Raw genomic sequence first — 15124 nt, 5'->3', positions numbered from 1 at the left:
GCCTGAACTACTCCAGCTAGATCTGCAGGAGTGCATCCTATGTGTTCTTTATATATTATGAGATGGCTTAAGATACTTCTGATTTTGCTTTGATGTCTTTGTCTGTTTGGTGACTTCTGCCTTGGTATGCCTTTTCTTCCCCTCTTGCTGCCTGCTAATTTCACTAGGGCTGACTTGTAAAGTCTGAAAGCGTTAAGTTTAACAACCTCTTTCAAAAGTGTTTTTATAGCCTTGTTAGTTCTGTTTTTTCTAGTCCTCATTTATCTTTTTTAATGCTTCTGAAGTGGTGTACAGACAATAACTGAGGAACTTTTGCTTTAACTTTGCTGTTTACTGTTTTTTGTGTTTTGATACTTTTCCTCTTTCTGCTTGTTGCTATTACTGGAGTAGGCATTGCTGTTGGTTGAAAATGCTTATGCAGATCCCCTTGGCATACTTAATTCTTGGTTTGTCAGGAAACTCCACTCAGGTTCTTTTAATGAACAAGAATTGGGACAAAGACCTCTCTATTTTCTTAGTAGGAACTAAAATAAGAATAACGTTCTTGAGAGAAGAGTAGCTTAAAAAACTGGCAGAAGAGCAGGAATCACAGAGGAAATCATCACATCTTGCTGATTCTAATATGAATGGAGTTTTAATTTCTCAGTGTCATCGTCAAAAGACCACAACTTCTGTGGTTAGAATTTTACAAACTTACAAGCTGTACAAAATTCCTCTTGGTCTTGTATAACAGCAGTTGAATTGGACAAATATTTGCTAGTTAGCTGCCATATATGTTGCTGTCTTCCTTTGCTAAGTCTCATTTGATCTTCCATCTTCCCCACTCTTTGTCCTCTTGTCACGTGGTACAGTTGATGAGAATGTTTGCTGTTTGTCCTCTGCTGGTGTGCCACAAGTGATCTTTTACTGTGTACAGCCTCTCTTGTGGACTCATTTCCTCTGCTGCAACTGCAGAGTTGCTATGTTTGTTAAAATTGCCTAGACTCTCCTTCCTCTGGATTTTTTGAAGCTTCACTCACCTTCAATGGCAGATTTCCTTGTTCATGTGAGGTTTATTTTTATTTCTTGAGCAATACTGAGAATTTTGCACTTAGCAAACAACACCTGAAAGATACTTGGCCTTACAGAAATCTGTTCAGTTGATGTACAAATTATTTTGGATAGGCTTCCTACAATAGGTGTTTTTTTAGTGGGCTACAGTTTTGTTATATTAAAAGTGCACAGACGTTCAGAAGTGCTGATTGATTCAATATGATGCATTTGAAAAAAGCATAAAACATATATTTCAAAACTGAGGGTTCTTGGGCAATGCCTGTATCACCTCATTTTCAGGATGGTAACATACATGAAATTCATTTGCTGTGGGGGAAATTTCCTACCATTAATTGAATTCCTTCTTTTTAACAGCTTCTTTTGATGCAATAGCCATTTAAATATTTGCAGATAAAGTAGTATGGTTTTTTTCTTTTTTTCAAAATACATGCTCTTACTCAGACCATCTCCTGCCCTGTGTCAGTACTTCTCAAAGGGGTCAGGAGGGGAAGGGGCAGAGCAGGGAGCAAGGCCAGGAGGGCAGCTGGGCTGAAATGCCTCAAGCAGCAATTAACACACAGGAAAGTGAGATGGTTTAGAGGAAGCTGTACAGGTCTCTTCCAGGAGCATGGATGTTCCAGGCAAAGGTGTTTTCAGAAATTATATGGAGCATTGCAATTGTGCTTTACTGATTGGGAATTGCCATGTTTAATGTAGAGAAAATAAGTTTTCTCCTTAGCTTAAAGCATGAGGGACTGTCTTGTCGTTTCTTATTGAATAGCAAACACAACAGCAGAGAAGGCATTTCCTATGTGAATGTTAAATAAGTGAATACAAATACAAAAGAGTGGTTCATCTGGAAATACTACAGAAATCAGTTTCTGGTTGCTCAGTATTGAAAACATGCTGATGTATGCAAATACAAAAAGAAGAAAATGAGCATGCCATGAGAATAATTTCATCAGCTGTTGTGCTCGTGTTGTCCCAAGCAGTCAGAGCAGGTAGCTTTAAAAGAAATTTTTATCTAGTAATTCTCAGATGTGGACCTCAGATACTCTTTGTTTTACATGCATATATCTGCAAATTAACAAGTTGGGGTTAAGATTTTCAAAGCAAGTTGGTTTTGGAGGTACTTCTGTGCTGTGCTGTATTGCAGTCTATTTCTTCTTTTCCAGTTTGGCAGAAGTCCCTGCCTCACAGAGTTACTTTGCTGATGTTATTTTAGGTATGAAAAAGCTGCAGTGTGACATGGATAAACTAGAATGTGTTAGAGCAGAGTTTTGTCGTAAATTGGAAAAGTAAAGAATAAAAATGGTATCAGTTTAGTACTCAGTTAAAGAATGGAGCTATAACTGTATTGTAATTAGCTCAAATAAAAATAAATCTCTACTATAGCTGCAGTTCATTTGAAATACTGTGTCACCTGCTGCAGTGACACAGTGACTGAGTGCTGCATGCTGCCTGAGCTTTGATTTGGAGAAGTTTTAGTTGAGCAGTAAACTAGGGTTGCAAAAGTAATTTGTCTGACAGTAAGATACCACTATGTATGAATGTTTTTCTCTGTCTAGTCTCTTCTGTATGTTTATAGGACCTTTCCCAGAGCAGTCTCATGTGCCTGCTGTAATCAGCAGAATTTTGGGCAGCTCTTAAACACACAAGTGCAAGGTGGTTTTAATATTAAGAAAACATTATTTTACAATGATAATTTACTACTATACCTATTCTAATTAGTTTATTTCCCTCGGACTTATCCATTTTAGTGAGTTACTGTTGGTTATTTAATGAAGCCTAATTTTTCATTTGTTTTAATTAGTTAACTGAGCAATCAGTACAGTGCCTTGGTATAGCAGACTGTTCATAGGATTGTAAGTAGGATCAGATCATGCAAATGCCTGCCTCTGGGCTCTGGCAACAGGTTTAAAATTGCATTAGAATATTTTGCCTTTGTAGAATTCTTTCACCAGATGGAAGCATTTGATTTCTATTTAAATAGTCTATAACACCCAAATGTACTTGTATTACATTATTTTAAAATCAATACTACTTAGGTAAACATAAGTGGGAGGAGCATAGTGTGTTAACTTTCAACTGAGGGATTCTTAGTTGTTTCCTATACACAATGTGTTAAGGAGATAATTGTTTTTGAGAAAAAAATGTCATTAAACATTCTCCAAAAGGGGGAATAATAGTGCAGAAAAAAAGTTACAGAAATATTGGTGGGTGTTTTTCCTCTGAATCTGGGCAGTGATTTGTCTTGCAAGTTGTTTGAACACTAGTTCTAGTGTTTAGCCAGTGCTGAATGTGTTAAGTACTCTTATTGATAATTAAGGATAGGTCTATTACTACTTACCAATTATAAAGAAATAAAATCTGACATTTGAAGGAATAGCTATTAAGTTTACCAGCTTCAGGCAAAGGCTTATTTTATTACTATTCCTCTTGTGCTCAACAGAGAGAAAAACTCCAATACTCCTGAGGTCCTTCTATGTAGAAAGAGAAAAGGGCATCTGGCTTCCCACTTCTAAGATAACCTTTGCAAATTCTCTTCGTCTTGGAGATGCCTTAATTTTGGTCTCATTTTAGAGACCAAAATGATCCAGCAACTAACAATCAATTAATGTATGTTAAGTGCATATATACAAATACAAATGTGGATGATAACTTATTTTGTCTCCTTTTTTGGAAGCATCGTCCACGTTACTCCTTGTGTTTTGTGGTGTTGCTGCCAAATTTGTTGCCTTAGAGCTTTTAGCCTGGGCATGAGTCTCTTTGCTTTCATTGTTTTCAGAAATGGTGTGCTCTTTTAGCAGTGTGACAGACTGAGTGTAGATTGGATTTAGATGCATGCATATCGGGGAAAAAAGTTTGTTCCCTCTGGTAGTTCCTGTTCACTGTAAAATGCTGGTCTGTAAACTGGCTATTCAAGAGCTCGTTCAGGAGTAGGCTTCCTGCACCTGTCCCAAGGCAATGGCACAATACATCAGATGGGGGTGTAAATAATAGAGCAGGTAATACCTGGTAGGTTTTGATATCCAATTTCAGTGTGCTCCCTGCCAGAGTCCCAGCTGACAGAGATGAAGTGGTGCTAAACCCAAAATGTTACAACTGGTTTTATGTCACTTCTCAGCCAGAAGACTGTATTTATTAAAATTAATTGTCCCATTAATAACTGACTCACTTGTATTCCTTTCATCCAATGGCATCTTAGATGCTTGCAATGCCTCAGGTACATTTCTTAAATTTGCATTTCCTGGTGGTGGCTGAATTCAACCACTGCTCTGTCCTTCAAGAGGATTTTTTCAGCTTGTGACACTCCTCTGTCATAATTTATTAATGAAGTATGAAGTTGCCTTAAGAATATGTAAGAATGCAAAAAGCCCCTGTCAGTGAACAAAGCAGAAGCATCTGGATGTGAACTGGGGAGGTTGGATTCCTACTTCTGCTGAAGTTTTGGCAGTAATTTTAGGGTTTGTTTCTCGTGCAACATGGTTATGTCCGGAGCCCTGACCATGGTACTTGGGGTGTAAAAGACAGCCTTGTTTTTAGTGGTTGTGTGACATATCGTTTAACTACTATTTTGAACTAGCGTTTTAAAAGCAAATGATAGGTTTTGAAGAAATGAAGGCTTGGTTATATCCAGAAATAAACTCAGCTGTTTAGCAACTATGCCCACGATGGCAGTTGGATCTAGAGGTCAGGTCTGGCTGGAAAGAAATTCCTTTTTCAGTATCATAAAATAAAGAAAAATGGCCAGCAGCCAGTTGTGAGTGAATACAGATGTTGTTTACAGGATTTATCATATAGTGATGGCAACACATGATGAAGACGCTATTTTTTAGAGTTCATGGGCTGTGGCGAAAGGGTTGAAGTAAACAGGAGAAAATGTAATACTGGAGGTTTTAGAACATAACTTTCTGTGTGTAGTTAAAAGAACTTACTATGTTTTGTACATGGGAGAATAGTAAATCACAAGTTTTCATCAATATTTCACATTAAAGTTGCCAAGGAATAAGACAGCTTGCTGTTAACTAAGACCAGCAGCATTCTCAAAGAGATCCAGCCAGCCTTTTCCTTCCCTTCCAACTTTTCTGACCTGTCCTTGGAGGCAGTAAAAAGCAGTTTATGTGCAGCATGTGGTGACAGATCCTCTGAGTGGCAAGGATGTCCTTTTCTGCTTGTAGTTGTATATGGCTTTCTGGCAGGCCAATCACTCTTTTTCCTTGCTGCTGCTCATGGCAAAGGGATCGGTAGCCTTCATTGTTCGTGAGAAATTTTGGATCTTCTTTTTCCTTCAGATATGGGAAAAGAAAAATGTGGGATACTCTCCCAGGCTTTCCCTAGACTTCTGGAGTTTGTTGCCAGTGTTTTCTTTGCTGCTTGGCAGGCTCATTTCTTTCATGCTGAGAGAGGCAAGTTACACCTTGGTGGTATGAGATTACTTTTTACAAATTTTGGAATCACTAAAACATGTCAGTTTAGTAGGTGAATGAGTTTTAGAGAGGAGTAAGGAACAGCAAGGAGAAGTGAGCCTTTTAAGCTGAGTGGACTCTATTCTTATTAGGGTAAGGACTATAAAGTAGGTTTAAAAGAAACCAAAACCAAGCCAACAAAAAAACCCCCCAAAACAACCAAACACTAAAAAAGGGACCAATTCAGCATATTTAAAATGGCACCATTAGCCATTCAGAGTGTGCCAACCTTGGCAATTTTCCTGGTTAGCTCAATGAGTATTGCATGCAATCAAGTACTCCCTTTTAATTGGGAGCTTATTTAGCTGTATGATTTGAGGAGCATAAGGTTCGAATATTTTGGCCTTTGCATCTTTTTCATTTGCAGATAAAAATTATTTTTAAACAATTTTCATATCATTTTTTAATAGAAAATAAGATTCCTTAAGAGGAAGACCTGTAATGTTATAGTATCACAAGGGTCAGCCCTTAAAAGACTTACAGGATGATAAATCAATTGAGACCAAATATGTTTGTGGGTTATTTGAAAGCCATATGTTCAGCCACACAGAAAGAGTGAACACATTCATTTGTCTCAAATGCCAAGAGACTGGATTTCTGCTCACATGCCTCAACGTGTGCTGTTGCAAAAATACAAATATTTGTACAGCAGCTCAAATACAGACAAGTAGCCATTAGTCATATGACCCACTGCATGCACATACAAATATATATGTGTGTGTCTTTACATATGTATCCATATATGTGTACATACATACACTGCTAGTATAGTCTTGGCTTTGAATCTATCTTGCACTTCTACTTTGATCATGAGATAGACTCCTTCTTGATTCACAAGTTAGGGAAGCTGGATAAAGAGCTTCGGGGAGCAGTGTGTGGATCCTATGAAAAATGATTCTGGTCTTCAGTCTTGTCCATGCTGAAGTCCAAGGGGTGTCCTCTGTAGGCGAAGCATTGCGAGTTGGAGAAAGGCTGGCTCCAGTCTCCTTTCATACTGAATAAGAGAAATAAACATAATAAACTAAAGTCTGTGTCATAAATCCTGTTGGTTTATTCAATTTGTATACAAAGTGTTTTGATTAATTTTAGTTTTATTTTTTCTTACAGGAAATACTGGATAGGTCCCACAATGGAAGACGGGAAGCCCGTTTGGGCTCCACACCCAACTGATGGGTTTCAGATGGGGATGATTGTGGACATTGGCCCTGACAACTTAACTATTGAACCTTTGAATCAGAAAGGCAAGGTAAGTGTGTCACAAACAAAGAAACAGAGAAAAAATATACAAAGAAACCACCTTACCTGTAGGCCAGGTCTTTGCCACCATCTTCAACTGCACACAGCCTGAAGGAGTGGAAAATCAGCTTTCTGTTTTAAGTTTGGCTAAGGATCTTTGTTCAGCTTTAGCTTGTATTGCAGTGGACCCCTCACACTGATGAGAAGCACATATTTGTCAGTTATCTGCATGTGCATTGAGTATGTGCTCATAAAAGAGAGGATGCTTGAATCTCTGTAGCCATTTGATTCAGTACTGTATAATTTATTTTTCTCAATTAGACACTGATGAAGAGCCTGCTGTTAAGATTAGCTTCTCTCTTTTTCCTTACATGCATGGGAAGGGTCCTACAGAGATATGCTGGGCCCTGGCTAAGATTAGACACCATTAGACTGATGAAGACTGAGAGATGAATCCTCTTAACTCAAGTGCCTTGAGAAGTAATATGATAAAAAAAGGTGCTGCAGAATTGCTACATCAAATTAAAGTCAAATAAATGTAACTTTTAAAATGAAGACCTAATTCATCCTAATTAGTGTGTTCCAATGGCTTGATTTATCATGGCATCTTTAAGACTCAGTATGTCGTAACTAAATGTCAGTATTTACAGGAAGCACCTTCAAGCTATCAATTATCCTAATTCAAATGGTCAGATTCCTGGGTTGTAGTAGCTAGATTAAGATTAGCATTGCCTTAAAAGTTGTGGTTTCAGTCTTTTTGAATATATTTTTTGTGCCCTTTCTAATAGTTTTGTTTTTTCTTGTGTTCAAGGATGTAAGAAAGACAACAATGTGTTTTGTTGTCTTTTTTTTATGTCAGCAGTAGGAGAGAATGCCTTGTCACAGGTCAAAAGGTTATGCAGCAGTCCTTCCTTTTGGGGGAATGTTTATAGGCTTTCTTTTTTGTTCATCTTGGACAGGAAGTTGATTTTGCCTTCCTTAGAAATACAAAGTGTAACAACTGATTTTTGAGTGAGAGAGATAAAGTGTATAGGTTTATTAGTAGCAGTAGTATTCATTTGTCAGTTTGAGGAGGAGCAAGATTACTCAGACAAGGATATTAAATATTCCAGATCTATGGCTAATATGAAAATGACTTAAATAAATTTCACCCCCACTGCTGTTTCTGTTTATATTCCCCAATGGTCCTGATGCCATAAGGAGCAAAAGCCTTTACACTGAAACAGAAACAATAATAATAATAATATTTCTGAGTCACTATTTATTTCTAACATATGCTCCTTTCAGGACCCATAAATAAGTAAAAAAAAAAACCAATAAAAACCAAAAAATGATCCTAAAATACAAGTAGTTTGTTTCACGGTTTTCTCAACAACATAAAAACTGTCATTGGTCTAGGGAGTTTGTTATTCTGCTGTTGGCTGTTTTGAATTAAGCAGATCAATTAAGAGCCTAATGTTCATTCAGCTAAGGGAACAAACACTTCACAGTCTAAATAGAGATTATGGTCCTGTATTTTAAACTATCAAACTTAATTGATTAGCCATATATTAATAAAGGTGGACTAAAAGGTTTTCTTCGTTACCTTCTCAGTCTTTTCAAGGTGTCATTGGTTTCTTTTTCGAGAAATATTTCTCATTGCTTTTTGACTTTTTAAGATGACTCTGTCCTTGTGCCCTTAGACCATTAATTTGAAGTAGTCAGCATTAATACTCATTATCACTTTGTTTTCTTAAAATGGTAGTTCAGAAGTGCTCTTCAGCAAGAATGCGTGATCCAGCAGCTCTGGAGTTGCCCATGATAATTACAGGGAGGAGAGGAGTAACCTGATCTTGTAAACATATCCTGGCAGTGTAACTTATTATTATTTTTTAATCTGGGTCATTACCATGTCATATGTATTCTCTGTAGGCACTGGTAGCTTGCCAGAGGTCACAGTCTGAAAAGGAAATGTGTATGCATGTGTTTGATTATTGCCTTTTATGACACTGTTGTCAATAGCTGCAGTATATGCTGCAAGGCAGCAGTTTCACCGTGTCTTAAACCCCTCCCTCCCTCCCATCCGAATCCGTGGCCAGCTCTGGCACTGCAGAGTGGCACCCTCCCAGCTCCGCCTGCCGAGCTGTGCGTGACACCCCAAATGAGGTCAGAGAACAAATCCAGCTGGAAGAAGTGGAAAGTTTTCAGGATGGCAGAAAGCAGTGGAAGGGGGGCAGAGGAGCTGAGGCCATTGTGGTGGCAGGTTGCTTCATATTTCATTATTAAACCAAGTTACCCAGTCCAGGCTCTGTGAAGGTCCAACACACCAATTCACTTAAACCCCAGCAGTAGCAGTTTTGGGCACCACAGCCCATCCTCAAGTGTTTACAGTTCTGTGCAGAGCTGTGTGTCTAAGGGAGCTGAGGATCTGAGTCACCCAACCTGCCCTGCATGAACAGTACAGCGAGCCGCAGAAGTGTTTTACTGGAACAGAGGATGCATGTGTTACATGATGGGAACCTTTTCCCAAAAAGGAGATCATTGGCTTGTAAGGTTTATAAATGCCAGGACTGGAAAATAAATACCAGGAAAAAACAGCCAGAGAAACTGGAGAGGCTTTGGTAATGAGCATGGTCGCACCTAGAGCTGGAGTCCTGCCCTGAGAACAGGCTCCAAACTGGATTGGTTGTACCTGAGCTGGCAGTCCTGGCCCATGGCCCACCAGCAGTCACATGCTGGTGGTACAAGGAAGCAGGCAGGTAGAGAGGGAATCAGCTGTTAAATTCAACTAGTATTGTGCTTTCATTTCTCCTTAAAGTGTTCTTTTCTGAATGTACTGGGATTCATAATCTTGGATCCTGTTGCATAGATCTTCTTGTTCTTTGAGGCTAAAACAAGGAGAAGGCAGATGACAGTGAAATTGCTAAACGGGGGATTTACTCTTTTTTTGGAGGTAGCAAATGTAAATAAAGTAGTTAGGAAGAGATGCACTGGAAGGGCTTGCACCTTGAGATACCATATTCTGGGCACCATGGGGCCCAGAGGAGTAGGGGGCAGGCACTTCTTACAGCATCAGCAGTCATGAGTTTCTGGCAGTCACTGGAAGGTGTGAGGTGCTGCAGGCACTCGCTGACACCCCTCCTGCCATCGACTGAGAGATACCTTATGGCTCTGTGCCACTTCTAAAGGGTCATGAAAGGCTTTATGGGCCACCTGCTCTGGTATGCTGTGAATAATGAGAAAGGTATTTTTCCCAGCTAAGTATAAAAGAATAAATGTACTTTGAAAGTAAGGATCAGAATGTTCAAAGTTCAGTGCTTCAAGCTAAGGTGGTTTTGTTTGTTTTTTTTTTTTAACAGTGAGCACAACTTGCTTGCACAAGTGAGACATGCCCTTGTCTGTCTTACACATGGTTTGTACTGCTGTAGGTTGGTTTGTGAAATACAGCTGAGAGTAGGGATGTCTCCTGTCTGCATCTGGAAGGGATAAAGGAAGGCATGGTTACACATATTGGATTACATGGTAGAAAGAAGATCCTGCTTGAATGGAAAGATATCTTTTTTCACTCATCTAGTTTCTGGGAGAATAGTTAAGATTGCCATTGGATTTCAAAGGTTTCTTCATTACAAAGACGACAAAAAAAACCCTTTCCGAATGCCCTAAACCTTGTTTTGCTTCCTAAGACCATTTTATTGTCTCATAAGATTAATACAATCTCCACTCCCTTAGAACAAACTTGTCCTAAGTTATGATTAATGCAAAAGTCTTCCCTCAAGTATCTGAAGGGTTTTTTCCTTAAAATAATTGTTTAAAAAATTTAAAAATAGCAAAATATAGTGAAGAATTTCTTTGGATATTTTCTTATTGATAGATTAGATTGTTAGCTTATTTTCTTTTTAAAATACTAGATTTTAATACTTGGAGCTGTGCATGTCTAGCTATCATATTTATCTACGTGACAAGTACCTTACTTTACATAAAGTATTCCAAATGTGATGTTTTTTTACCTGTTGAAACTGTACCTATGTTCTTATCTAAAAAAGAAAAGCATTAACTTTCAGATAGGAGATAAGACATCATGAATTCTCTGAATTGTTTTCTTCTGGGGGGGGGAGGTGTTTGTTTTTTTCCCTTTAAATTTATTTTGACTCAGAAGGCTTAGTGGTGAGGACATTGAAAAAGCCATTCCTCTTCTGGGATAGTTCTAGCATGGCTGACTTTAGCTCCAGAAATGTTAAAGTATCAGAAGTTTATGAAGAGTCTCACAGAATAGCTGGGAATCGTGTTTATTCTCTCCTGTCTTAGTGATTAATGGGTTTACACATCAGCAGACAAGAACAAGAAGTGAAATTACATTTTTGTGAAGCTCGTCATATTATTTTTAAACTTTCCCACTGTTTCATGCACAGGGAACTGATCAGGTAGGGAAGTGTTGTATTCCAGTACATCTTTACCAAACAAGATTTACCTTCAGTGTTGACAAACTTGTAGAGAAATGATGATGATGATAATATGTAGTTGTGGTAATACTGTGAGAGGGAGGAAAGGGTGTGGTGAATCTCTGCCCTGCTAAAACTCTGAATAGCAGCAGGCATCTTTCTGAGGTAGGTAAAGACATTGAAGGCTTCCATGGCCCTCACAAACTCTGATAAAGAATATTTTGGAGGAAGTTGGTGTGATGGATGTTCAGATGTTCCAACGTCATCGAGCAGCTTTGTTTCCCTTAGGAAAACATCTTGTACATATTTTTTTGCATTAGATCCTGATAAGGGGATGACAAAATATATTTTATTATGGCTACAAATTGCATACTTTATGATAACTTGGTAGGGAAGGGATACTGTAGATTTAATGCTTTCTGTCTGGCAGCAATTAGTTCTGCTCTGAGACATTTTTAACTCTTCCCACTTCAAAGAGAGTTGCAATTTGTGGCTGTTAATGATGGTGTAAGCCCCACAACCTCTCAAACTGTTGTGCCCAAGAAAATATTAAACAAGTTGCTGTCTTTCTCCTAAATTTCCCTGTGAGATGTTTCTCATGGGACTACCTTGCTGAGTACAATGTTAAACAAGCAAACATGTTTGTTTATTAAGTACATTCTTTAGATCCAGTTGGTTGCCTTTTCAAATATTAGACCAGACTTCTTGTCTCCATTTCCATGGGGAAAAGGAGCCTGTGCCTGCAGTGGCATGGTGGTTGTCGTGTTTAATTGGTACAACAGGGGTTTTGTTCATTCACCGCCAGCTCAAACGAGCTGTTACTACAGTAAACAACAAAAAAATAGAATTAAAAGTCGCCTTTGTACAATAGGTATTTTTGTGCAGATGCTGTAATGCATGCTTGCTTGGATGTTTTTCCTTCCTTTTTACAGCAATATAAATTATGATTTCTGGAGATGAAAAAAGAAACAAAGATGCTTTTGTTATGAATTTTTCCAGTTGGATGTGAACACTTGATAAATGGTCGTTTTGTATAACTGGAATACAAGGGTTGAAGGAAGGTCTTGTTTTATTGATTTATTGAAGAAAAAAACCCAAAAAACAATAACCAAAGCTACAGTATTTGGTGATACAGAGGATGTTATGTATTGAACATTAATATTTTAAGTAGGAATATTTTAAAACATCCTATCATAACAACATCACAGTCCTTTGACTGAACTAATGATTTGTATTTTATTCTTTCTTCCTTGCAAAACTGAGGAAATTGTGTGTCATTTATAATGCTGTTACCTTTGCATTACTTTTTTAGTCTTATTTTTTGTATTGCACAGTATGACATGCAATTTTTCACCTGAGAATCAAATATTATTGCACTAAAATATATATTACAGTGAATTCATTTTTATAATGTAGTGTAGTAATATAAAGGCAGCACTTTTTGTCTGCATCTAGTAACTCAGTAAAATTTCCAATTCTGAAGTATAAAGCTGGTGACTTCATTTGAAATCATGCATAATTACAGTGCACTCACTTGTATGATTGCATGAGATGTCTTTGAACTATATTTCTATTTTATGGAATTCTGACAATGTTAATGTTTCTTATCTAACAGACTTTCCAGGCTGCTATCAACCAAGTGTTTCCTGCAGAGGAGGACAGCAAAAAGGATGTGGAAGATAATTGTAAGTTATGAATTTAAAAATAAATTTTGCATTTGAAAAAATATATATACAATGAAATGAATATTGTTTCCTTACAAGCTTCCTCTTTCTTCCTGGTTGTCTTTGTTTGAATTTATGTATGACCTTTGCTAGTCCTTTAAACTTCTTAAAGGAAGCCCATATAAAATATAATTTATTGTGGTTTTTAGTTTTCATATGAACACTTTAGAGGAATGGATAGTTACATAATTCCCATATAGAACTGTTGCTTGACTTCAGAAATATTCCATTCAGCATTATGGGTGTAACTATACTTTTTATAGTGTGACAAAAGACTCGGTGTCTTTATCAGCACCTGTATTTGTATAGCATTTTCCTGCATTTAAGGAATTTCTCAGATAGCATTCCTGTGGAAGTAGAGGTAATGGAATATAAGTTTTAAGATTACCTTCCCAAAACTGGGGATGGGAATCTAGACCTATCAGGACCACTAAAAAGGATAGACTTGAATTGGATGTAGGAATGCTGGTGGAGAAGGAGTTTTGAGGTGAGCCTGTAATAAATGTCACTGTTGATCTGCAGGGCTTTTGTTTTATTGAGTGTTTTGTAGTTAGGTGGATGGAAACAGTTGTCAAATCTGGGGAGAGGGGAGAGAATACTGAGAAAGCTGAGTGAGTGCTGTGATCAGCTTTTAGACAATTGTTAAATATTTTGCTGTTGCTGCACTCTATGAGCAATCACAGAGCCTCTCCTGTCTTGAATATGGATGAAGGCAAGGCTTTTCAACATTTCTTATAGTGTTTACTGCTTGGTGAAAATACTGAAGACTTTGTAAATAGTGGGCAAAAATACCTTCTATTGTTCTTAGTTTAAAATAAAGGCTAGGGGTCTGGTCTAGGTGATGTAACTTCAGTTCCTGTCCTATAATAGGGTTTAGTATTTGCATCCCATGACAGGAAATGCAGCTGTTACAGCTTCTCCATGAGAAACAAAAAGATGAGAGCTGAGTCTTATGCTCTGACTTAGATGGTGCAGTGTGGTTAGAATCAAGCTAGGTAGCCTTGCTTCCAGCTGCTTACATTTTTGCAACAAGGATGTGGGTTCAAACTTTTCAAAGCTGTTATCTATATTCTCTGTACATGGTGATTGTTAGGGAAATGCACTTAATCTGTGCATCTGTCCCAGTGATTTTACTGAGATGTCCTGACACTCTATGGGAATTCAAATTTGGAATGAGATTATGGAAATAATTTAAGATTCCAACAGAATGCTATTCAACTAAGTTAGTCAAAGAAAATATCTTCTTTGGCTTTGTGAGAAGATAAAACTTAAAAATCCTTTGTTCAATAATCCCTTCTGTATCAAACATTATTTTAACTTTCCAGTATATTCTAACTTGCTGCTCAGAAGTTGCAGTTCATTTGCAGGATGTGTGAATCCCAAATTCAATTTCCTTCTCTGTCAGAGAGTATTTGTGTTCGCTATCATTGATTTCTAGGAAAAACAACTATACTGAGTGCTTATAAAACTGTTCTAAAAAATCCTGAAAGGTGAGTAAAAGGACAGGGTATTGGATAAGACTGTTAAAAAACCCCCAGTTCTACAGATGCAGAGCCTTGCAATTTCTTCATAAAATAATTTTCAATAGAAACCCTACTTTGTGGTATGGGCAGGAGAGCCACTGTGAGTAAATTTGGCAGTGACATTTCCTAGTTTTTAGTGCTTCGCTACACTTATGTGAACTATGTGTGTGTGTAAGTAAATATATGGAGAATTAAATGCACATGTATACACTGGTTATATTTAGACACGAGCCATATGAATATTCAGAATTCTCTCTCTCTCCAGTGACTTCCTTTGCCTTTGGATATGGATGCCTCTTCCAAAGGATTTATTCTAAAGAAGATGCATTTTGAATTTGCTGACATAAGCCTTAGTTTGCATGTCTTGAGGTGGTGGCATTCCCTTGGGGAGCATGCTCCTATTGCACACTGATTCTGCAAGTATAGCTGCTTTAATTGCGATGAGGGCACTGGGGACACAATGAAATCTGGGGTCCTTTGATTTTGAGATAAGCAACCTAATAAAAAGTTGATGATTAACTGCTTCCTTTAAAATACTGCAAGTTGATAGACAATTACTATGTAATAATTTCTCATCTCAATACTGAGGATCCAAATGACTTCAAGTTTCCTAATTTTTTACCACGCTGTCCCCTCCCAGGCATATAGAGGGGCATAAGAAGATCTCAACTTTCATTGGAGCAAGCAGGAGTTTCTATTTCTGGCCCATTTCCTTTTAATGT

At 37.7% G+C, this 15124-nt stretch overlaps 1 protein-coding gene across 6 annotated transcripts in view; it reads left to right on the top strand.

The window, feature by feature from the left end:
* MYO6 (myosin VI) overlaps positions 1-15124 on the top strand; it is a 103371-nt gene that overhangs the window by 22557 nt on the left and 65690 nt on the right. For all 6 annotated transcript variants that reach the window (XM_036380110.2, XM_036380109.2, XM_036380108.2 and 3 more), the window contains exons 2-3: positions 6609-6747; positions 12771-12840. In XM_036380110.2, coding sequence (XP_036236003.1) covers positions 6631-6747; positions 12771-12840 — 187 coding nt within the window. In that variant the 5' untranslated portion in view covers positions 6609-6630. The remainder of the gene's footprint in view (positions 1-6608; positions 6748-12770; positions 12841-15124) is intronic.

This window comes from Molothrus ater, chromosome 3 (genome assembly GCF_012460135.2).
Source record: "Molothrus ater isolate BHLD 08-10-18 breed brown headed cowbird chromosome 3, BPBGC_Mater_1.1, whole genome shotgun sequence".
Classification (NCBI taxonomy): domain Eukaryota; kingdom Metazoa; phylum Chordata; class Aves; order Passeriformes; family Icteridae; genus Molothrus; species Molothrus ater.
The sequence above is the reverse complement of the archived record's forward strand: the minus strand, read 5'-3'. Positions and strand labels throughout refer to the sequence as shown.